Below are 25,686 nucleotides of genomic sequence, written 5' to 3' on the forward strand. Positions count from 1 at the left end.
AATTGTGAGTTAAACGTTGCTTTGATTTTCTATTTTGTGCTATCAATAATCTCAGGTCTGTACTTTCAAAGGATTGAATTTTGCCAGAATAAGGTGGATTTATATCTTAAAGAAGTAGACTTGGAGGTTAACCTGGTCTTTAATAAGGCTCAGGAATGTCCTCAGAAAAGGCAAGATTCCAACACGTGGAGTGACCATGCGTCTAGTTTCCAAGCTAGAGAGCAGAAGTGGGGATACCTTTACTGTCAGAAATGGGCCTGAACTATATTTTTCACTTGCTCTCAAATCCCATTTTTCAATGTGGCAACAACCTATATGTTTTATAAGCAACAGAACAAAGAAAACTATCAGTCAACAAACTTTCCAAATACAGTAGGTGAGCGTATTAGGTAGGTAGATTCCAGTAACTTTGGGGAAATCTAAAGGCCTAAAATGCTCTCTGATGGCGTTCTTATTTTAGGGCCAAGACAAGTTAGGATTCTTTTAGTGTACTGCAAAATGCTGTAAAGGATGATCACGGGACCTTAGGTCATATACAGAGGTGACATATGTGGCTATTTAAGGAGTTAAAATACACTAAATAATTTGTCTCTGGACTTTGGTAACATTCCAACCTTTCCCCAATCACTTCCAATGCTGCTGTGTCTTAAAGGTCAAGGGTCCAAATACCCTAGGCCAAGGAACTATATCACTAGCAATAATAGGTCTCAGCACTTGCAGCCTGAGCTACAAAACTAGCCTCTGCTACACGCTGTTGCCCGCAGTCATCACCTACTACTTCTTTGAGTTAAGGTTTCACTGGCTGTTGATGCCCCATGCTACCGACAACAGGAGTTCCAAACACTAAGACTCTAACCGAAGCACTGATGACTGCATGTCTCTGGGTCCTAAGGCCTGGAGCATGTTCCCAAAGCTTGGAGTTATTATACAAGCCTCTGAGTCCGTCAGCCCAAGTCCACTAGCTTTCAGGACCTAAGAGCCTAGAATGACCACTAGGGAGAAGTTGTTTCTTGACTACCCATGATGCTGAGTGCACAATGCGACCAAGCCAGCTGATCCAGAGCACAAGGAGAAAATGTTCCTTTTTGATCAGGGTTTTGGAGGTTTCAGATGATGGCTGGATGGCAGCATAGTTTGGGTGTGAGGGTGAGGCACAGCTTCACAGTAGGATTACGGTAAAGCAAAACCACCCACCTCAAAGGCAAAAAGCAGAAAAGTGAAAAGGATAGGAACCCTGTCATCCCCTTTCAAGAGAACTTTCCAAGGACCCTACCAGCTCTGTACTCTGCCTTTCATACATTCCCCTGCTTATCCCTAATGCCACCCTGAGGTCTTAAGTCTACAACACATAAGCCTTTCACAGGCATTCAAGATCTACTCCGTAGTGTAAGGAAGAACACCACTAGCAAGGTTTCTGCAAAGTAAGCTTCCTACCAAAAGCAACATCATAGAACCAGCTTTTAAATTCAGGCTGCCACAGCAACATAAAAGCAACACACATGTGTGTGTGCATTATACAACAGAACACTTGGTACAGTTGTAATCATCTCTATGTTTTCCAGAAAGAACTAGAGATATGATGGGGATGAAGGCACCACCAACTCTGCCACTACCTTTTGGATGTTTCCAGGCAACCAACTTTACTCCAGACCAAGTTCTAACCATTGTCACAAGATATTGCAGACCCTGTTAGAACATTACATCACATACTTTTAGTAACTGCTCTGCCAGGGAACTGGATTCTAAATCTCACACAGTGTAGCTATCAACAACAAGCTGTCTTTTCTTTGTGTCTAAAACTATTCTTGCTGAAGTAATTCGTTTCAAAATATGATCGTAGAAAAGCATTAACCAAATGAAGGCATAGGAGATGACTAACATAAAGGCTTAAAATAGTAGTATGATGATGCTTAGTGTAATCACAAATTATTTCCTTATGAAACAAATAAGGAAAAAGCTCTAGAAGATAACATTTTATTTTTGAAAGCCATTTGTAAGATTGAGATATATTTTTTTTTGTAATTTTCTGCTTCTTTTTGTCTTTTCCAAATGACCGTACTGAGATTTTGGTGAAAAAAGAACTGCTAAGCAGTAGCTCTCAGCCATGCTCACAAAGGACTTGGTTTTGCTAGCCTCTGAATGGATTATCACCACACAAAAGAACCCGCAGCTTGGGAGATAAATAAGAACAGAAAGAGTGGTAGTTCATGGCCGGGTATCATGGCCCACAGCTGCCACCCTAGCACTCAGAGAATTGAGGCAAAATGCAGATAAGTTCAAGGCCTGTGTGGTGATTTGAAAGAAAATGGCCACCGAAGGGAGCGGCACTATTAGGAGGTGTGACCTTGTTGCAGTAGGTGTGGTTTGGTGGGAGGAAGTGTGTCACTGTGGAGGCAGGCTTTGAGGTCTCATATACTCAAGATACTGTCTCATATCACAGACTACTTCCTGTTGCCTGCACTATGTAGTACTCTCAACTGTTTCTCCAGCACCATCTGTCTACATGTCATCATGCTCCACCATGATGATAGCTGAACCTCTGAACTGTAAGCCACCACCACAATTAAATGTTTTCTTTATAAGAGTTGCTGTGGTCATAGTGTCTCTTCACAGTAATAGAAAACCTAACTAAGACAGCCAACCTCAGCTAGATGGAGACTCTGTCACCAGAAACAGACAAACAACAACAAAGAGAGCCAGATTCCTTCACCCATGAATAATTTGAACTCACTCTCAAGTGTATTTTTCTTTGTGAGCATGTATGTGTGCATGTGTGCATGTATGCCTGAACATGTATGCGTGTGGGTAAAGAAAGTAGATGACAGCCATGAGTAACATTTCTCTTGAATCGCCCACCTTTTCTTTTAAGACAAGGCCTCTTATTGACTTGCAACTCACCAGCTTAGCTTGGCTGGCTGGCCAGCAAGATCCCACAACCTGCTCATCTCCACCTCCCTAGTGCGTGGATTACAAAAGCATCCTGCCACCACAGCTGGTTTTGTTTACTTGAGTTCTGAGGATCAAACTTTGGCCCTCTTGCTTGCAAGGCAAGTACTTCACCAACTGAGGCATCGCCCAACCCAACCCATGCGACTCCACCCCAGCGCAAAAACTGTCTTTATAAATGTAAATTTCCATGTAAAAACTCTGCCTTCTTCTATCAGAAAAGCTACAGAGGAGGAGGTAGGTTGTTGGCTTCCTTTTACCTAGTGTCATCAGATGTGCTAGTCACTACCTTGTCTTTCAGTTTTCCTTGGGGAGAGAGTGATGTACCTGGATGTACCTGAAAGCGTGGACCTGTGCTATGGAGAACCCTTCCTCTCACCCCTTGCTTTTGAAGGTTTTCTAGCAATCTTCTCATCTGTAGAAGGTTTTCCCCACGTGTTGTCATTCATCTTTTGGAGACCTGTAAATTTTCACAGTTAGAAGTCCATCACCAAGTATCTTAGCTTCAGCAGCTTCAACTTCACACAGCCGATAGTCATTTGTTGGGGGTCTCAGCTGAGGGGCTGGCCAGAAAGGAACTCTATGACCTTGTCTGTGAAAGTTTGTCTGAACGACTGACCATGAGTCATATCATCCCTAGGCAGATGGACCAGGGCTGTATAAGAAAGCCAGTCGAACATGAACGAACATGTGCTAACATGTGAACCAGCAAAGCGCTAACCAGTAAGCAGCATTCCTCCATGATTCCCACCTCCAGGTTTCTCCTCCATGTTCCCGCCTGAGTTTTTGCCCTGACTTTCCTCAGTCGCGGACTGTGGCCTGAAAGTGTGAGTGGAATAAGCCCTTTCCTTCCCTGAGTAGCTTTGGGTCAGATTGTTTCATCTCAGCAACAGGAAAGCAAACTTAAGATAGTAAATCTTCCTGCATAGGATCACAGGTGTGTGCCACCACATACAAACCATGGGACTTCTCCATGTTTCTAATGTTTTAATTACGAAGGACCTAAAATACTCCTTGTAGCAGTTTTTAAATCCCCCAATACACATACGATGAATAGTTTCAATGTTTAGTGAGAAATTAAAAGTCATCAAAATTTATAATTCCCCCATTAATTATTGAAATCTGGAGGACTAATTCCATCTTATGCTGGAATCTATCATGCTAGGTCTCTTTGCAGAGGATAGTGCCTATGTAGGAAACAAGCCTTAATTTACCATGAAAGCAAATAAAATCAATGGTTTTGCTTTGCCAAATTTTACTATACAATCCACATGACAATTGAAAATACAAACAGATATTGAAACACAAAACAAAACATGCACGAGAGAATGAGTGCAATTTACAGTTAGTTGAAACAATCCCGAAGTTACACAGATATATCAGATTTGAGATTTGGGGGAGATTATACAAAGTCCAGGGAAGGGCAAACCATGATCTACTGACTGAATGGCAGAAGGTTGAGTGGATGCCAATCAAGCTTCTCCCTGCCCCCCCTCCACCCGCGGTGGTTGCTAGCCAATCCCGGGCTGCTAGCAGACACCGTTGGGGTGTGTCCCGCTGCCGTTACTCTCTCAGAGGAGCGAGGACAGGGCCAATGAGAGATCTTGTGGCCCGCCGGATCCGAGCGCAGCTTCAGTGCCAAACCATCAGGCTGGAGTGGTGCTGTATCATCTGTCGATCAGTCTTGCTCCGTCCCTGACCCCAGAGAAACTTGGCCCTCAGAGTCCAAAGGTTTGACAACGGATATGATTATCAGTTCTCCTTTTGTCCTAAGAAATTTCTCTGCCCCGGTAGTCACTGGAGCGCCTTCAAGATGATGGTGGAAAATTTATACAGAGCATCCCAGACAAGCCATGTAGCTGGGCGTCATAGGACACAGTTTGGTAAGAAGATGACAGGGTTTGTTTGCTGGCTAAGACTGGCAGCCTTTGCTTAGCCTGTGAGGCAGAGGGTATGCACGTGGACCTTAAATGAAAACGATCGCTGTCGTCATCTACAAAACAAAGGCTCAAAAAACTAAAAGGAAAAAGGAACACTACCTTTCCACCAGATCCGCCCTTCCCTAGCTGCAAAAAGAGATGTTGCATTACAACAAACAAACAAAATCACAAAACGAAACCAAACCCTCTGGGGAAGGCGGGGACTGGGTTTTTGTTCTACAAACCTTGCTGGAGAATACACCGCCCAGTTCTTGGAAATGACCCTTAGATGCAAAGCTACTCCTGAGCACCTTTTCCCCCTTTTCCAAATAGAGCAAAGACTGAGTTGTAAATAAGACACAGAGAATTTGGTTTTTTTTTAAATGGGGGTTTTGTTTACTTGCTGGTCTTTTTCTGGTAAATAGTGACCTGTCTGTTTGCCTTATGTGCAGATGCGAAGAAATTGCTGACCGTGTGGACCGTGATATGTGGTGGTGTTGTTGTGCTTCTTTGGGGGTTTTTCAGTTTCCCTAGAAAATGTAAGTGATCAGTTTCGACCGTCCATTTGCCTCCTAGAAAAACAGTTTTAGGATAAATATGCATTGCACCCAATTACTGCTGATTCATCCCAAAATGGGACTTCATGCCTAGAAAGGCTTTTATTCCCCTCCCACTCCTCTAACTGGACAGCGACAACCACAAGCAAGCAGCTGTGGCAGAGTAAAGTAATTACTTGGTGGAAGTTTGTTCAGTTTGAAGCAAGAGGAAAGTGAGCCCTGGTTGTCAGATAAAGCCTTAGTCAAGAGTTGGGTGAGTGCTCCAGGGTAAGATCTTATACGTACGATATTCATGTCAGAAAATCAAGCCAGCTGTAATGGCGGTGGAGGTAAAGAGCAAAGTGAGACTATGTTGTGCTGCATTTCCAGAGTGTGTTAACCATTACTGCCACCCGTGAGTGTGTGGAACCTTATTCTAACAGAAGCAATGGTGGGAGACATCCTTCCCTTCTCCACCAAAGAGGTTTTCCTGACAGCGGGGTGTCCAGATTCTTCGCTAGACCCTGTATTGTCTTACTCGGTCACTAGCACTGTCCTTTTGTCTCCCATATACCATTGTTGTTCATACTACATCGTTATCAGCGACATAATGAAGGTCACAGCTTACCCCCAAATGGAGTAAAAACAAAAAAATTCTCGTTAGCCCCTATTCTTGCTATAAGTGCTGTTTATGTTTGCTACTTAATACAGAAGCCTCCTTGAAATCTTTTCTGTGTTTTTGTTTTCTCTCCCCTCCTCTGCTCCCTGTCTGCCTTTCTCCTTTCCATTCAGCCACCCGTCCTTCCTTTCTCCGGGGCTGCATGTATGATCTACCAACAGACTACAACTGCAGCTCAGACGGCTAAGTTTTTCCTTGAACACAATTCTCGTGCTAAGGATGGGCTCTTACCGTGGAATTGAACCCCAGTGCCCGTGCTTTTCAAACTTTCTACTAAATTCACTTTAGGTTTCTGCTTCTTCTTTTCTCATGAAATCTGTCATTGTTTACCAAAAAGTCAGTGCCACTACTTAGTAGCCATCATCTGTTCAATATTACTTCACAACAATACACATTCACTTTATTTTTTAAAAGATTTATTTATTTATTATGTATACAACATGTGTATGCCTTTATGCCAGAAGATGGCACCAAATCTCATTATAGAGGCTGTGAGACACCATGTGGTTGCTGGGAATAGAACTCAGGACCGCTGAAAGAGCAGTCCGTGCTCTTAACCTCTGAACCATCTCTCCCGGTTTCCACATTCATTTTAAAAATTATTTTTCTCTTAGAAAATTTCATACTATTATACAATGTATTTTGGCCATATCCATCTCCTTTGTACCATCCACAGCAGCTTCCTTCCAATTTCATGTTCTTCCTTTTGTTGCTGTGATAATTGATTGAAGGGATCCTCAATCCAATTAGCACTGCCTATATCTAGATATGGACAGTCTTCTTGCAGCCATGTCCCCAAAGGTGAGTCTCTCCCTTGTCTGCAAGGGCCCACTTGCAATCCAACAAGGATGGGCCTCAGAGGGAAGGCCTCCCCACCTCATGTTGGAATTTTCACTAATGTGATATTGAACAATATCTTTTCAAAGCAAGCAGTGGTTGATGCAGACATAGGTAACTGGTTGAACTGCCAAGTATAATAAATATGAGGACTCAGCTCTGGATAAATCATCTATTCTACCCTTTCCCCACCCAAGGCTCATAGACTATCACAGAAGAGTGAGTGGAAGCTGTAACACTGATGGATGGGGAAGAGAGCTGTGCATTGTTGACTTCTGTGTTTCACCTTTTGCTGGCATCAGCTAAGATAACCTCTGGTTCTTCACACCATCTAAAATCCCTTCCTAAAAATAATTTCATTTGGCCTTCAAGTCAGTAGTCCTACTGCTTGTGTCTTGCCTACATTACGACTGACATTATTTCCTTTACTCTTTCCTCCTTTTCCCCTGCACATGTGCACCTAGTATTTGAAGCATTGTTGTCCTGTTGGCCTTCTGAACAGGTCTCAAAATTTTATGACATAAATATATCTTCAATCTGGGACACTTTTTGAATTCAATCATTTAAGAAACAAAATCTAACTACTTGATTATCTAATATCTCAAACTTAATAGTGTTCGTGCTGAAATATCTCTCCTCCACCCCCACCGTGTGTGTGTGTGTGTGTGTGTGTGTGTGTGTGTGTGTGTGTGTGTGTGCGCACAAGAGTATAGGTTCCCATAGAATCCAGAAGTCAGCCTTGGATGTCTTTCTTCAGGACTCATTCACCTTGTTCTAGATAAAAGGACCCCTCACTAGGACTTGGGGCTCAGGTTAGGTTTAGCTGGCTAGCCAACTCCTCCCAGGAATCTGTCTCTCCACTGCTGGGATTACAAGAGAGTGTCACCACACCTAACTTTTTCTGTGGCTTCTGGAGATTGAGTTCAGGTAGTCTTTCTTTAATGGCAAACAGTATATTAACTGAGCTGTGGCCTTACCCTGAACTCTTCATAACTTTCTTTTACCTATGGTCCCCCTCATCACAGGGAACAGTAAATATATTCTAACATGAAAGTCAAAAACCTTATGTATTTCTTATTCCTTTTTTTCCTACTTTCCAAATATAATCAGTAAACTGCCACTGTCCTTTCATTGAGCCAAATGTGAACTCTATTCACTTGCCAGTTAACCAGCCAGCACCTCATTTTCTTCTCTGATGTTTGTCTCTCTTCTACCTGTGATGCCTTAATGCAACTGTATAATAATACACTTTCTAGTATGAGATTTTTACATTATTTTTTTCCTACTTTGATTTTATAATAAAAGTGAATTAGATTTGAACTGGCCACATTTCAAGGTTCCATAATCATATATGACTAGTGGTATCCATATGGACAGAGTTTATTTTTAACAATTAAAAAATTATCAGATCTGTTGGAAATTTTACACGGTTTTTTATTCATTTATAGCAAAGGCTAATGAATGGCTATGCTGCCCTTAAGGCACCTAGTCATCCTGAACTACTGATGTCCTGTACTACTGAATCTTTCACTCAGTCTGTAGGAACGTGGGCATCTTCATTATTTGGTGAACAAGCCAGACACGCTCACCTCAGACCTCTGCATCAACTCTTCCCATTGCTTAGAAAAAATGTGTTCTTACTCTGGAAGCAGACTTACCTCCCCAGTCCACCTTTCTTCAGGTCTTTACTAGGCATCACCTGTGTCTAACCCTACCCTGAATGTTGTGCAGTCATATATATCCCTTGACCTGGATGCTCTTCATGAGAAATTATATGGTTTCAGGTATGCAACTTACATGAAAGCAATTTTTTTCATGGTATATTTATTTTTGTATTCCAAGAACTACAAAAAGATAAATGTCTGACACAGGGTAAGTGCTCAGTTTGGCTGTGATTGGATGTACAAATGAAGAAAATATAAGCTAACAGATGAATTATAAAACTGCATTTCTGATAGTTCGGGTTTTAAGCCAACTGTTTGATAGTAGTTGTATATTTGAACCCAATGTTTTATGATAATTTGGTCATTTTTTCCAAGTAATTTCAGTGAAATGAGTGTTTTTACTGTGCTATCACATCAGGTTTTATGTATATAGAACCTTACTGCTAGTTAATGCTTCCAAATGAGTAGTCTCCCATTTATAAGCTTGAGTAGGAGGCGGTCATTTGTTTTTCCAGTCTTGGGGTAAAAAATACCTTAAACACTTTCTCTCAGGGTTAGTCACATACAAGTAAATTCATATATCCAGTGCTGTGAGATAAGGAGTAAATGGAAAATGGCTTAAAACTTAAATTTCAGTGTTTTCCCCTTCCTGAATTTTTTTTTTCCTAGAACAAAGGACAAAGTTATATCTGATACAACTAAGTATCAGATAGGCCAATAGGAAAGGACCAACTCTTTGATATTATGACTAAAGAGGAATCTATTAGTTTGGGGTAAAAACATCTAAGGTGCCATATCCAATTATAAGAGCTGTGAATGAGTAAATAAATTTCAGTTGTATGAAAATACCAGAGAAAGATTTGTCAGAGAATTTTACGTTTCTGGAAGTTGCTCATTACCATTTTAAGTTACATGGAGATCTTAATTCTCCAGTTTTTTTTCTCTCTCTCTCCTGTTGTGCTCTTGGTTGACTTCTCATCACAGAACAAATAAGTAAACTCATTTAAAAGTCATTTCAGCCATTTGACTGAAATGGGATGTGGAAGTGGAATTCCTTTCATCAGTGCGAAATATAGGAGACTCTTTTGTAATGACAGTCAGACTTTCTTTTCTCATAGTGTCTTCGTGTCGTGTGTTCATTTCAGTTGGAGTCTCAAGAATGATCAGAAATAAGACGTGTGATGATGAAGCAAAGATATGCCCGAGGGCCTGGCATAAAATTAACCAGAACTGTGTCTTCCTTTTCCAACATGAAAACTCATGGCCCGTCGCACAGGAGAACTGCCAACACTTAAATGCAAACCTGGCTAAGTTCAACAACAAGAACGAACTGGTTAGATTTCCAAATGAACAAGCCCAGTAGTTAAGACACAGGTCTTTTGCCTTTGGGGAAGTTGGAGCACAGCAGGGAAGACAGCCAGTTAGAAATACAGAAAATATGAAAATTACACAGCATGTTAGATACAGTCAAAGTGGTTATCACTTCTCCAAGAGGGAAGATTGGAGAAAAGGTCACATTTCCTTGAAATGATGACATTTGAGCAAAGAATTTGAGGGACAAAATCCTTGGGGAAATAAATCACCTGCAGCACAGGGTTAAAATAGGTAAATGCCTGGAATAGTCAAGGAACTGAAAATAGACAGGCAATCAGCCTGTCTTCAGTGGAGGAATGAGTATGGGTGTGACCACAAGGGTCTTGTAGGCCTTTACAAAGACTTTAATTTTTTACTTCTGGAAAAACAAGGAGGTGTTTCAGAAATAGGGTCAAAAGTGCCACATTCTAGCTTCAGTCTTAACAGATTCATTCTCTTTCCTGTAACAAATATAAAGATGGGCTTTAGGTACTTGGCTCCCTGCAGGGCCTGTGGTAAGAGCATGTAGGACTCAGACAAGGGTAGTACCTTTTCACACACTGAGAAAAAGACTTCTAGATGATGTTCCTGATAGTGTTTTCTTTATCACAGGAAAGTTTGATGAGCCTTGTGAAGGAACATTCTTCATATTGGATTGGACTGAGCAAACAAAATTTGACAAAATTCTGGCTTTGGACCGATGGAACAAGATACAATAATTCGTAAGCCTTTGTGAAACTGATTTAGTGTTAATCCTAAATCATGGTCAAAATTCTAACTCTATAGACAGCTCCATCTACTGTTTCTTTAACTACATTTCCTAGCCAGGCCCTTGAGCAGATGCTGAGGAGAACCTTCAGGCTAACTGGTAGTCTTTTGGAGGCATCTGCCCTCTCATGCCACTGTGTATTTCTGTGTGTTTAATTGGGTCGTGCCTATCTTCCTTTCATTCTAGACTTGATAAAAGTCTAGACAGTATACCTCTTTCCTGAGCACAGTTTATGCTTGTGTGCCTGTGTATGTTCGAGTGTGTGTGTGTGTGTGTCACTTCTCATTGGTAAAGAGTAAGTAACCGAAGATGTAATGATGGCGACATTGTCCTTATCCACCAGGGGCCTAACAATATGGATGAGAAGAGATTGGGAAGAGAGATGTTGAATTTCCTTTTATTGAAAATTCCAAAACTTCTCTGCTGTCCCGAGTCTAAAGAATTAATGGTATCCTTAGATCCTATTTTTGTTCTGGAAACATTTAAATTTTCCTTAACTTCAGAGTGGAATGATTCTGTTTTTCACAGAGGCACCACAAACTTTCACTCACTGCATACCTTTTTCATGGCAGGTGCTCACTCTGCAGTATTAATAATTTGTACCTCACCAAAAGAATTTCCTCAACTAGGAGAAGTTTCCACGATTGTTCTATTTATAACATATTTAGGTTGAAAATGCACAGTGACTTGAAAGCAACAATATAACCAATAATTGTGGTTTTCACTTGAAAACCAATGTAAGGAATCTATGATGCAAGTTAACTTTGAGTACAAAGCACAATTCTTGTGGTGTTTTCTTGAAAAAAAAAATACCGACAGTTTAAGATGTTATGCATTTCTATTTAAAAGGAATTTGAGGGAAAGGTATGAGTTGGAAAGGTATGAGCTGGTGAAAGTTGGTGTGGTACTTTGCTGGGGTCACCACAATAAAGGACACAGACTGAGCAGATTAAGCAACTGATCTGGAGTCTAGAAGTCCACAGTCAGGGTATTGTCAGGGTCTGTTTCTTTTGACCTCGTACATTGGTGAGTAGGTGCCTGACATCTCATTCTGCCTTCCAGTGGCTCAGCCTGTGTACACACTCTAGGAAGGGCCTAAATCGTTTCTACTTCAGAGAGCATCAGAGGCACATGGGGTAGGGGAGTGTAGTTCAGTGGTAGACAAGTTTCCGAGTAATGCAAAGGGCACCTGGGTTTGCTCTCAAGATGGCAAAAGAAAAAGAAAAAACACTCAGATTATCGGATTAGTGTTTATCCAAAAGACATCATTTTAAACCAAGGATGGTCATGTGCCTAGAATCTAATTTCAAAAACATTAATTAATTTAGAAAAGATTTTATCTTACTTAATCAGTCCTTTTAAAGCTTTATATTTAAATGCAGTTACCTTGTGCACCCCCGAGGAGTAGGCATTCCACTTATGGGATTCCTATAACAGGAAATGAAAAATGTTCCCCGAAATGCGAGTTACACTCTTCCCGACACCACCTCTAAATGCCTAATCTGTTGTTTTAGTCATTCTCATCACCAACATAAATGGAACAATCTGACCCCTCTCTGAAGGATTATGATAGTTTTTTTCCTTGTTGGCAGCATGAAGTGTCTGGCTGTGCTGCTGAGGGGTGGACTCACTTAGTACCTCCCCAGCAGAGTCCAGAGGTTAAGTGCAATGGACAATAAGAGCTTACTTAACATCCTCTTCACAGAGTACATTTGAACTGTGATCACTGAAGTTCAGTTTCATCATATGAGGCTGTGCTGAGTCTGATAAATAAGGAGGCCTACCCTTTGTTTCGTTCCAGGAAGCTAATCCATGATTACGGAGACTGTGCCTTCCTGCACAAACGAGGCATAGACAGTACCCACTGTGATGACCTGAGAGACTATATCTGTATGAAAGTAGGCCAGTGTCCTTGAAGGTTTCTTTTGTCCAAAACAAAATGAAGCAGAACAGTGTCTTATATTGTACGAGTTAAACCCATGGTGATGTGTTTTTCTTCCCATCAACATTTCTTTGAAATCTAATTTGACTGATGAACATTTATATAAATTTTATCTTCAACAAAATAGTTATTAAGAAGCCTAGAGAGAAAGCTAAGTTTGAGATGGTACTGCTGAGTCATTGAAATTGGTGTGTTTGAGGCTATGGGAATGAAGGGCCTTGCTTGGAATTTATTCTTCATGGTGGATCACATGGGAGGGCAGAGGAAAAGAGAAAGAAAGATCCTCTGCTTGTCTGAAATTCACTGAAATCTGAATAAATGAGAAAGAAGAGCCGTGAGACGAGATGAGCTGAGAAGTGTTTCATTTGCCCTCAATACAAGGTTCATGTGGAACTGTGAATGAAGGCACAATGGGGAACTATTCTGATCCGGAGCCTTGTGTTGTCACCGGAGACCAAGCACCTCTCAACAGGTCTCTAGACACTCAGTCAAATTGCTAAACTGAAGGACTAACAATAACCTGGATTTGTTGTTGCCGTCGTTACGGAAAGAGTGAAAGGAGGCAAGTTTTGTCATGAGTCACTGTGAGCTGAACATGAGCAGTCAGAAGTAGAGAGAAACATGAAAGAAGAACCCTGGTGACCTCGAAAGATCCATAGAGATTTGCATGGATCCCCACAGCTGTTTCGCTCAGATTCTGGATAATATTGAAATGGTCTTGGAGGAAAGAGGGAGAAGAGGTTAACACTGGTCATCATTAAAAATCTCTTCAACTACCACAGGTCTTTTCTCGTATATGATCCTAGGGTTTGTGTTATATGGACATGCATGTGCGGAGATGTACAGGGCATGGACCCAAAAAGGGACTATGGGTAAGGTGAAGAGCTCTGAAGAAGGGGAGAAGGTAATCGATGTATGTGACATGAAACCAGGAAGACCACCAAAAGGAGTGTTGGGACCCTCAGGAGGATAGGTGGGTGACTTTCATCCACTCCCAAACTTACTCCAGTGATGGTATTCAGAGCAGATCTCACATATATATTGGATCACACAACACTGAATTACTTTCCATATTACCATTTTCCTTGAAGTGCTAATCAGAAAGCTTAGAATGGCAAATCATAATTTGCCTGTTGTCTGTAGCCATCTTTCACTACATTGTCCCTCTTCTTAAGATATAACTGTTTTCCTACCCTTTATACAGGGTAACCTTATATATGCTTAGCATATATAGTATATAATGCTTAGCATCTTGACACTCTCGTGCCAGAATGATATTCTCTCATACTCAGCATGCTTCTCCCTGTCACTCTGAAGTTCACTACAGTTCCAACTCAGTGATGGTCATTCCGACAACATTGTAGCCCTTGGTATATTATCTTATCAATAACCACTATTTTTCTTTCTTTTTCTAATTAGAGTTTGCTGCACAGCAAAATGTCATATTGTTTATTGTTTTTAACTCAGTTTTCAGTTTTAATTCATCTTTCTAGAATGAATCCAGAGACTTCCTGCTGTTTTATCTCTATACATATATCCTGAGCACCCAGAACATATCAAGCACATGTCGCTATGCTTGTTAACCAAAACAACGGAGACGTGAGTGTATGCAGATAGGCAATTCCAAAAGGTAGCAAGTACTGTTTGTCTACATTGTCATACTAATTATTGGCAAATGCGAAGGACTAGTTATCTGATTTTAATCAGTGTTTTCCAATAGAATTCTCAAGAACTATATAAGGTAACCTATTTGAACATTGGGCTTAATTAAGGAATTGAGCCTGCCTCATCTTTGCGTGTATATGACCCACAGCCTGACAGCAATTGCTTGGTAGCTAGCTTACTTCATTGTGAGAAGTAGAATTAGAAGGCCATTTTTGACGTGCATCTATGACTTCAGTAATAATCTTTTCATTAAAAAATTCAATATTCTGAACAAGAGAAAGGGAAAACTGTAGTTTTTCCATCTGTGAAACAGCTTTGTAATAAATCCGCTATATAAATTCTCGTTACTCTTCTTTCTGTTTCAGAAGTTTGAGGGAATATCCTAGGGTGTATCCAACAAAGGAGGCCGCTTGTTGGTTCCCAGCCACTTAGCCCCAAAATAATCACACAGAAACTGTATTATTTAAATCAATGCTTGGCCCATTAGCTCTAGCTCTCTTATTGACTAACTCTTACATCTTAATTTATCCCATGTCTAGAAATCTGTGTATCACCATGTGGCTATGGCTTACCAGCTAAAGCTCCCAACTCTGTCTCCAGCAGCTACATGGCTTCTCTCTGACTCCTCCCTTCTTTCTCCCAGCATACAGCCTAGCTTTCTGCACCTAGTTCTGTTCTTCCCTGCCATAGGGTCAAAGTAGTTCTTTATTCATTAACCAATAAAAGCAACACATAGACAGAAGGACCTCCCATAGCACTAGGGTCACAGAATAGGTTTTAATTTTATTGTTTTGAAAATATGTGCAATGTTTTGGGAAAGTTCAATGTAGAATTTCATATCTTCTATAATTTAGTGTTTAATATATAAGCTTTAATTTTTACAGTTTTTACAAATACAACCACTCCTAGAGATGTGGAGAGGAGTTCAACTAATACAGGACTCTGTCCTCATGTATTCAAAAGCATGTGTTTTTATGTGTGCCCTAAATAATGTGTATATGTAAATGTGTGTATACCCATATGCTATAGATTAATACCTATATATTTCTATATATTAGTGTATTCATAAATGCTTACACATAATACATGTCCGTGAATTCATGCATGAAAACTGATATAAAATAAAACTTGAATGTCTACAATAATAGATAGCAAGGCAGATTTCAGTTGAATTACTAAATATTAGTGTGCATAAAGAAATAAAATGACAAACAGGTAAATTAATTAACAGAACATTATTAGGATTTTATAGTCTAATAAGAGATTTTTAAATACACTAAACAAACTATGGCAAAGCTCAGTGGATGAAGTCCTTGCTATATAAGTGGCAACCTGAGTTTAGATCCCCAGAACCTACACAAAAGCCTGGAAGGCATGGTACCTGACTTACAATCCCAGTGATCAGAAGGTGGAGAAAGGGGAGTCACCAGAGAAAGCTGAGCAGTTATATAGCTCAATTAGCAAACTCTGGGTTCAACAAGGGAGTTTGAATGGAATATGTCCAATCCAGAAAGAAAACTGACATCAATTCTGGCTTTCACATGTCCTCACCCACATGCTCTGCATCGACACACATATGCAAACATGCATATGAATGCACAAAATTAGGAATAAGAATATATGAAACAACTGGAGAGATAGCTCAGCCATTAAGAGTGGCTATTCCTCCAGTACCCATATAGTGGCTCACAGCCAGTAACCTCAGTTCCAGGGGATCTAATGCCCTCTTCTGGTCTTCTCTGGTACCAAGCATGCACATGCCCCACAGACATACGTGCAGGCAAAACACCCATACACATAAAAATTGTTAAAAGTTTAAATAAATACATGAAATAAAAACTGAACTGAAAGGAAAGATAGACACACAGTCATAACTGGGAACTTTAAATTTCTTCTCTCAGTAATTAATATATTGCTAGAAAAAGAAGATTGAATAACATTATCAACCAACTTTGATAAAGAATGTTCTACTCAACAATAGCAGAGCTTAACTTTTTCAGGGTCATACAAAAATTCAAGTCAACCATATTTGGGTTACAAAAGAAAGCAAATTTCAAACAATTTCAAATCCTTAAAATACTACTTTTGTCCAGAGTTGAACAGAGATAGGAAGGGACCAGTAATGTATATTATACCTAGAAGAGCCACACCTAAGCAGAATGTGAAACTACTTTTAAACACAATGCTTAATAATGGAAGAATCACAAAGTATTTGTAGTTGAATCAATGCAAAACATCACCCTGAAGAATGAGGTTAGCACAGAGGAAAAGAAGCATTGGGTCACTGATGTCAGAGAGGAATAAAGACCTTAGACTGATCTAGGTGTCCAAAATAAGTGGGAAAAACTAAATCCAATGCAAAAGACAACAGGGATGGAGGTGAAGTAGAAACAAATGAAATTAAAAACAGAAAAAAAGATTATGTGGTACTCTGAAAAGTTCAGTAATGTTTAATAATATCAGAACAGGTAATTAAAAAAAAACTCAGAATACAAGGAAATTTTCCAAACTGATGTGGATGGGCTTTCTGTCTATGTGTTATTTTCATTGGTTAATAAAGAGACTGCCTTGACCCTTGATAGGGCAGAAAATTAGGTAGGCGGAGTAAACAGAACAGAATGCTGAGAAGAGGGTATGAGGCAGATGCCATGGAGCCAGCCACCAGGTCAGACATGCTGAATCTTTTCCGGTAAGCGACCACCTCGTGGTGCTACACAGATTATTAGAAATGGGTTAATCAAGATGTGAGAGGTAGTCAGTAACTAACTCTCTAGAGATAATGGGCCAGGCAATATTTAAATGAATACAATTTGTGTGCTATTATTTCCGGGGCTAAGCAAGCTGTTTGGGTGCTGGGCGGGATGAAAAGCAGACCTGTCCACAGCTCACCACTACACCAAACTGCCAAACATCATCAACAAAACTCTACACCGACTCTCCATAGTTAATGGTAGAAAATGAATACTTTTCTCCAAAAATTTTGGTCTTGCAGCCAGCATTTATTGTGAGAGCTGTCTCTGTAATCAGATGAGAGAAAGAAAACAATTTTAGTTGTGAATAAAGTGGCCTCGTGTCAGGGGTCATGAATGCCTAAGACACCTAAGAAGTCAGTCAACACAGACAAGTGAACAGTTTTCCCAACTCTTATGAACTCATCAGAGTCGACTATGTTTCTACTTTCTAACAACAGACAACTGGAGAGCAAAATATATAACACACTTTACACTGGAACAAAAACTAAACATTTAGGGGCACGATTAGCAATGCATGCACAAAATCTGCATGGTAAACACCAAATGTTGCACATACAAATAAATGAAGCCAAAACCAATGAAGTAGGACTCACATTGAGGACCACTTGTCACTAAGATGTCAACTTTCCCCAAAGTGGAAGGAATTATGCTATAGCTCAAGATGAATAGTCTGAGGGAGGACAAAGCATGTCCTTTTTCAGCATCTTTTCCTGTTGCAGGCTTCGACTCATCAGACAGGACTACTCAGAGAAACCCTGTCTTGAAAAATAAAATGAAAAAAAATCTTTCTTTTTAAAACTAAGTTCTTTTGTTGTCAATGCAACCATGGTTTGTGAACAAAAGGACACTGTGTTTTATTTATGTATGAGTAACCAATATAATAAAAAAACCAATGGATAGTTTTCATATAACACAAAATCAAAAATAACATATGACCATGTATGTTAAAGATGTTTTGTTTCGTCTATTGCTGTAACCCACGCTGTCATAAAACTCATGAAAAACCCCTTGCTTCAGCTTCCCAGGTGATGGTATCGAGGCATATGCCACCATATCCGACAAAACCCATGGTTAAATGCCACCACATCATGCGAAAGAGCAAATTTCAGAAACAAATCACCAAGGCCTTTCTTTCAGTTTGTCGATGTAAGCCTTCTTCTGCATGGCTGTAATTGCTGAGTGTGTAGAGAATGTTAATTTCACTCTGCTTGCATGCGTTGATCTTCTCAATATTAACTTAATACCTAGAATTTTTTCAGATATTGAAAGTATATGAAACCATAATCAGAAGTAAGTGATGCCTCAGGGCTTAATTTTAGTGAACCTATTTTATGCTTGTATCATAGTAGTTTAAGAAACATGAACTAGAAGCATTTGTAACTCTTGTTTTTATATTCTCAATATTTCTCAGCTTCCATGCACTTGTTTAGAATTCCATGTAGGTATCCAGATCGGGAAAGAGAAGGGTTTCAGGGAGGGCTATAGAAGCTTGCTGGCTGTTCCTCACAGAAGTTCTGAAAAAAAAAAAAATAGCTCCTTGTTGATGCTTCACACGACCAGGAGGGGGCACCAGCAGGTCAGAAAGCTTTCAATAACCTCACCGGGGTTGTCAATGTATGTTCAAAACACAAAGTCATTAAGTGGTGGTTCTTAATTCACCGGCTTTGAGGATTCAGAAAACTAGGCTAATTGTGTCCTTGAGGCATAAAGAAACTATAAATTCATTTTGGCATTTTCATTGATCTGGTCTTTGCATCAGGACTGCCACATACTATGTACTAAATGTCTCTGGAAGTTTCATTTTTTTTTAACGGTTGGGAGATTATCTTCTCTTCCAAAAGTTACTAAAATATTTTATATTTGATGAGGTCAGTGAGGTAGCTCTACTAATAAAGGTAAGGTCTCTGAGTCTGACCACTTCACTTGAGTTTGATTTTTGGAACTCACATGGTGGAAATAAAGAGCCATATCCTGTAAGGTATCCTCTAGTCTCCACACACATCATGTGTGTGTGTGTGTGTGTGTGTGTGTGTGTGTGTCTTTGTGTGTGTGTGTGTGTACATAACACACATACACATGAATTTTAAATGTCCAATATTTTTAAAATTGTCTTTTTTATTAAATGTTGTGTTACACAAACAAACATGCATATCACATTTATGACTGAAAATAAGTATCAACCTTGTGGTATCAAAGTCAGTTGTCCTTAGGTGCATCTAGTTTATTTGTTTCCTTATGTTTTTGAGACAGGGTCTCACTGTGTAGCACTGGCTGTCCTGGAACTTTCTGTCTGAACCAGACTAGTCTTGAACTCTCAACGACTCATGCTTCCTCTGTCTCCCACATATTGGGACTAAGACCATGCTCTACCCTGCCCAACCCCTGAATAATATCTATTAAGTACTGTGCCAAAATAAGTGCTTCTAAGCTCTTATTTTGTATTTAAGTATTAAGACATAATACTTCCTGTCTTGCCTAAGAATTCCTAGTCCTAAACAAAGCCTCTTTCCCATTCAACATGTAGCATGAATAATAACAATGCAGAGACAGATATTGGGGTTCAACCTGAAGATCAGAAAAGGAAAGCAGCCAGCCACTGGCTCTTACCTCTACTTCAGACCAAAATGGTGATCCTTCCTCCATGAGTACACAGAATAAGACTGAGTTGAGTGAGTCCTGTCTCTTCCTGTCTTTTATTATTTTCTAGTGCTGGGATTAAAGGCATGCACCATTACTGCCAAGCTTCTATGGCTAACTAGTGTGACTAATGGAATTAAAGGTGCATGCCACCCCTGCCTGGTTTGCAAATTTGACCAGCCAGTGTGGCTGTTTTACTCTCTGGTCTTCAGGAAATCTTTATTAATTAATATACAAATAAAATATCACTACACAACATCTACTAAGAAAACAATGTTGAGCATGCCCTTTAGCTCAATCAATAGTAGAATTATGGCTACTATTACTATGGTGGCTATTTTTTTGCTCATTCACAACTGACTTGTGAAACAGTTGCCAAACTGTCACTCAAACTGTGACTGCATTTGTATTCTTAGGTTCTCTGTGTCTTTGACTGATCTCCCAATGTTCAGAAAGAAGCACCCAGCAAACCGGGTTGTTTTATTCCCATTTGTGGGCAGTACTGAGTATCCAGAAATTGGAAAAGGCTATGTAAGTGCCCTACCATTGAGCTACATCCCAGACTAGATAAAATTATGTCTGTATACTCCTTTCAAAAGTTTGTTGAAATATTTTTTAAAAAATGACTGAAAACCTCTACATGTTTTATCATCAATCTAGCCACCTTTCTGTCTGTCTATACATCTCTCATTGATCTATCTGTCATCTATCTATCTATCTATCTATCTATCTATCTATCTATCTATCTATCTATCTATCTATCACCTATTTTATTATACTTATTCCTTCTTTCTACACATCTCTGTTATGTAACTTAGGGTTCTTTTGAAGTGGAGTGAGTTCTATGATTATACTTGACAATATCAATCAAATTTCAGAGCTGATTGACAGAAGTATGGAATAGTTTGATAAAGAAAGCTAGAGAATGCCCAAAATGCAGCAAAGGGGAGCTTAGTGCTTGATTATTTTGGGCCTCACAAGACCAAAATGATGAAAGAAATGGAGATAACAGTGATTATGATGAGGTTTCAGATGGAAATGAAGATTCTATTAAAAATGAAACCACTGACCACATTTTTACACCATGACAACAAATAACATGGCTACACTCAGCATTCTAGTATGGAGAGGAAAGATACACATACAGTAAATCTAATTTCCTAGACTGATTTTTATTATTTTAAATTATGTACATGTTCATAGATCATATACGAGAATGTGCATGAGAGTCCAGGTGCCCACAGCGGCCAAGCGTATCAATTCCCCCTGGAGCTGAAGCTGCAGGCAATTGGGAGCTACCCAACAAGGGTGCTAGGAAGTCAAGTTTTCTTGATAACTGAGTCATTTCTCCAGCCTAACAACCCCACACCATTTGTCTGTTGCTTCCCCCTCCACCCCCGAGACAGGGTTTCATTATGTAGTCTAAGATAGTCTGGAACTACCTAGCCCAAGTTGCTCACAAACACAACACAATCTGCCTGCCTGAGCCTTGAGTACTACCCAAGGATTTCAGTCAGGAACCTTTACGTCTGTGTTACACTCCTTGTGAATTCTCTCGTTCTTCTTCTTTCAAATTACTTCAATTATTTGCTGGATTTGTATTTACTTTGTACCAGAGTATTCCTTGATTAGAATTGCAAACTATCTCATTTAGGCATGTCTGAATATTTGATGAGATTGCGAGTGCATAAGACCTCCTAAAACACCCTTCAAATTTGTGATTTCTTGTTTCTAAGAAAAGAACTTAAATGAACTTCTGATAAATGACATAGGTTTTGTGGTAAAATGAAAAGAAACTGAAGCGGAAGCAGCCACGTGAGGTAAGGTTTACATCCTCATTTGGTCATAAATGAACTCTGAAACTTTAATGAAAAGTAAAAGACAAATTTTCGAAAACCAGCATAGAAAAAGTTATCCCAATTTTTAAGGAATATATATGTATGTATATATATATATATGTTAGTTGAAATATAGTTTATTATATAATTGGTTTGTAACAACCTTGTGTGGTTGTATCCTTTTGAATGACTTTGCAGATAAAATGAGTTACATGTGAGGTTTGCCCTTAAAATCACACATAGCAAGGGCGTGGTTTGAGTGTCTCATCTCTCATAGTTGGATCTTTTAAATATTTGTTGTGAAACATAGAACAATAATGATTTCTGCATTTAATCCTGAAAAACAAAAAAAACATACTTCCTGTTTTGTCATCACCTTAGTATGAGTTTTCTCTATTGTGCTTCTGGGTATGAAATGCTCATTTATTTTACTATTTAATCACATTCAACTCAGTTCATCCCTTAGTCAAGCTGGTCATTTGTTTAATATAAACAAAACACACACACACACACACACACACACTTTAACTACTATATTTACTATATTTAGACTTACAAAATTTGCCCTTTTAGATATTTCTTGTTATTTCTCTATAAGAGAAAAATGTTAATGTACAAACGATGGTCAGTAGAAGCTGTCAATGAGATCACATCCTTCCTCTGTTCAAAGTTGCTACCTTAAAATGGGCAGATGGAGTTGCTGATGAGATAAATTAAAATCTACAGGTGATCACCTTACTAAGTAGATTTGTTTGCTTTTTTTGGCCTGAGACATTGGTGGTCCCTATAAATCTGGCAGATTTCACACAAACTGATCATTTTCATGTAAATATTGGAGAGTGAAAACACCTAGGGCATTTATTTCCCAAATGCTAGATTCATGAAACTGAAGTAGATGCTATTGAGTTTATGTTGAGGAAAGTTCTGCATCCCTCTGTGGCAGTCATTGGTATTGCTCTCAGAAAGTAAAGATTATATCATTATGCAAAGAATCAGTCTGTCACAGGTGACACTTCATTGTTAATCTGTGTCTCAATATTTCTTCTTGACTGCAGGTCAAGTTACTCAGAAAATAAAAAAGGTTTGCATTTGATATGAAGTTTTGCATTTGATACAGGATACAAATTAGCAAGGGGAGGCAAAACCAATACCTGTGGATGAGAAAGACAGAATTGGGCAAATAAAGATGTTCCACAAAGGCCTTAGCTAACTAACACTTCTGGAAGCTCTGGAGGTAAATGTCATTCAAGTTTAGATAGAACATAAGTGTCTGGTCTTTTATCATCCCTTATGTACCAAGCCTTTTCAGACAGGATAGAATGGCAAGGAGTGCTGCGAGAGCTCCTTCTGCTCCTTCAGCCAATACTCTTTAAGATGCCAGCCCACTTGTGCGTGGTCTCTTTGGTTTGAAAAAGCAGAGGTAGCCTTGTCCTCCCTCTCTTGCTTCGGACCCTGCTTCCGGCTACCAGACTCTTTTCCTGGTCGTGCAAAGGACTGTTGTCTAGGACGGTGATCTGTAAGTTTTTCCTTTAAATAAATAATCCTTTTATTAATCATAATTCCAAACTGGTGTGGGATTGTTTTGTGACTTATTCCTTTATAGGAAAATGAAGGTGAAGGTAAGGGAAAGTGTTCCCTCAAAGAATCAGATAGAAGCTTCTCAGCTGACTGTCAAGAATGCCAGTCCAGTTAATGTCTGCGGGGGTTGTTTTCATGCAGACAATGTCATTCTACACAGGGCTTTCAAAGAGGAATGCCAAAATGACAATGAGACAAAGTCTATGACCATTAAATATAGCCTGGTTTTTGTCCCTGTTCTAAAACTTTTGTTGTCTAGTCAGTCCTTAAGAACCTTTGTGACCCCTAGCTTCCCCTTGTTGTGATCCTATCCAGTGCACCTCTGGAGCCAACCTGCATTCTCATTTATAGGAAGAATTTTGGTATTCATCTTTAAAGCCATGTGTGTCTGTTGCTATGATACCTACAGATTATCTCTTGGATTCCCCTCATTCACACTTGGGAATGTTTTACCCTTTGCCTGGGCACCTCTCTATTAACTTCTGTGCTTTAAGTTGATCTTAAAATGTCTTTCTAATAAACGTCATAAAGGTTTCATAGTTGAATCCTCTGAAATTCTTTTCTGCAACAAAGTCAGGAATCTCTGCTGTGACCTAAGACGAGTACAGTTTTCTCTGAATCACCTGTGCCAAGCAACCTGGATGATGTTTTCAAAAATGAGACTCTGATCATAGTTAATCACTAATTTTACGACACTAAGACTATTTTTTTCCTTCTTTAGAATGATTGTAAACCTAATAGATTTATTTAGGTTTGTTATCTGTTTCTGTCTCTTGCCTCATTCCTCAGATGCAATTCTATCTTATGAAACTTCTTTCAGTTTTACTAATGAATGATGTTCCCTTTCATTTATGAGACTTGTGTTGTTTAGTTTTCTTTTTCTTTTTTCTTTTTTTTATTTCTAGGCCACAAGATGGCTCAGTGGATAAAGGAACTTGCTACCAAGCCTCATGACCTGCGTTTAAGACCTTATTCCCAGGAACCACATGATAGAAGTGGACAGACTCTTGGAATGTTGTTTTCTGATCTCCAAAAATAAAACCTCAACACATAAAATAAAGAACGGAGGTTAGAGAACTGACTAAGAGGTTAAGAGCACTTGATTGTTCTTGTAGGGTATTGAGTTCAAATTCCAGCAATCACATGGTGGCTCACAACCATCTGTAATGGGATCTAATGTCTTCTGGTGTGTGTGAAGATAGAACATTCATACACATTAAATACACAAATAAATTATCATAGCTTAAAATTTTAATATTTTAATGGCTTATTTATGTGATAGAGTTCTGTCGATTGTCTACTTCTTGTCCTATATATTACTTTTTACACAATGCTATGCTTACATGAAGGCAAATTCCTCTCTTTGTGCTCTGCAGAATCACTTTCTCCCATCAAAACCTAAGCCACACTTCATCACTGTCTATTTCCTTCCCCCAGTCCCGTCTTTCTCAGCCACAGGTGCTTATTTGAGACTCCTTCCTGTGCACAAACTTCTAATTCAGAGTCATTTTCCCAAGGAAATTGGCCCACAGCAGGCTTTTATGAGAAAAATGAGCTTCCTGAAACGTGACTTGCTCCCACCCCCCCTTATCTCAGCTTCACTTGAGCTTTAAAAACAAAAGAGTTTACAACTATAGTACTTGGGGGAACCCGCAGCCTACTGGGTTTGTGAGGGGGCAGAAAGGGTGCAGGACTTCAAAAGCCTCTTTTGAGAGTATTCTCATTTGGACTCTGAGGAATTCCCCCTAGAAATTCCCACCTGTAGGGTATTACTCTACTTCATCTGAGCTGTGGTATGAACAATCTTTTCCCCCTAGGGACATCTGTCAAAAACAGCACCAGCTGCTGAGCCGTGTAGCTTCCTGAAGCGGTGAAGTGGCTGGATACAGTTTGAGTACAACCCCCCCCACACCTCACCCCCAAAAAGCTTTATGTGCTAGAAGTTCAGTTTCCAGTGTTCTGAAATCTTTGATAAATGGAATCCTGGTAATAGGTGCTGACCTTGGATGAGTAGTTCTCATGGGCACCTATGACATTCTAGTAAATCAATGGATCCTGGCCTCTGACAGTGCCTGTCTTCCTGTCTTTCCATGTGACCATTGTTGTACTTTCTTCCCCCATCATGATGCCATCTGCTCTGAGGTTCTCAAGCCAAGCCAACGGAGTTATTTGATTCAGATGGTCATCCCCTGAAACTGTAATGTAAAGAAACATCTTTGTATATTACTCAGTTCTGGGCATTCTGTTAGAAAATAAAAAAGCTAACTAACGTGTGTGGGCAATAATCATTGGACCAAAAAAATTCAGATGGGAGTAAGATGTGCTTGGAGGGGTCTTTAAAATTTCAACATTATTGCAAAGAATAATACATGCTTGTATAAATTGGTATACATGCCCAAAGTAAGCTTGGAAAGACCCTAAATTCCCCCTCTGAGAATGTTTCTCAACAGCGATAAAGACAAAGTTTTCAAATTAACTGTTTTAAATGCAAAGAACTAAAGAAAACCACTTCTTAAGTAATAAAAGAATGTATAAGAATGATTTCCACCACCCAAAAAGGAATGATTTCT

At 39.5% G+C, this 25,686-nt stretch overlaps 1 protein-coding gene across 6 annotated transcripts; it reads left to right on the plus strand.

The window, feature by feature from the left end:
* Nucleotides 1-4,480: 4,480 nt before the first annotated feature.
* On the plus strand, nt 4,481-24,197 carry LOC125399083 (C-type lectin domain family 2 member F-like). Of its 6 annotated transcripts, none has more exons than XR_007231607.3 (6): nt 4,481-4,829; nt 5,318-5,404; nt 9,727-9,914; nt 10,547-10,656; nt 22,656-22,772; nt 24,022-24,197. XR_007231607.3 is itself a non-coding variant. In XM_048432313.3 (6 exons), exons 1-6 carry the CDS (start codon nt 4,760-4,762, stop codon nt 24,043-24,045), a joined length of 594 nt encoding a protein of 197 aa, XP_048288270.1. In that variant the 5' UTR covers nt 4,481-4,759; the 3' UTR covers nt 24,046-24,197. The 6 variants fall into 6 exon arrangements, 5 of the variants coding, with proteins under 5 accessions (XP_048288270.1, XP_085543347.1, XP_085543346.1 ...); XM_048432313.3 differs by lacking the exon at nt 22,656-22,772 and adding an exon at nt 20,117-20,231; XM_085687221.2 differs by lacking the exon at nt 24,022-24,197 and adding an exon at nt 20,117-20,231 and having other exon boundaries at nt 22,656-22,767.
* Nucleotides 24,198-25,686: the final 1,489 nt, after the last annotated feature.

Source organism: Myodes glareolus, chromosome 3 (assembly GCF_982192425.1).
Source record: "Myodes glareolus chromosome 3, mMyoGla1.1, whole genome shotgun sequence".
NCBI lineage: Eukaryota > Metazoa > Chordata > Mammalia > Rodentia > Cricetidae > Myodes > Myodes glareolus.

Bases quoted from the DNA above. Each gene is read 5' to 3' on its own strand.
- LOC125399083 (XM_048432313.3), top strand. From the start codon at position 4,760: ATGATGGTGGAAAATTTATACAGAGCATCCCAGACAAGCCATGTAGCT. The intron at 9,915-10,546 runs GTTAGATTTCCA...TCTTTATCACAG, and splicing joins TCAACAACAAGAACGAACTG to GAAAGTTTGATGAGCCTTGT. The intron at 10,657-20,116 runs GTAAGCCTTTGT...TTGTATTCTTAG, and splicing joins GGAACAAGATACAATAATTC to GTTCTCTGTGTCTTTGACTG.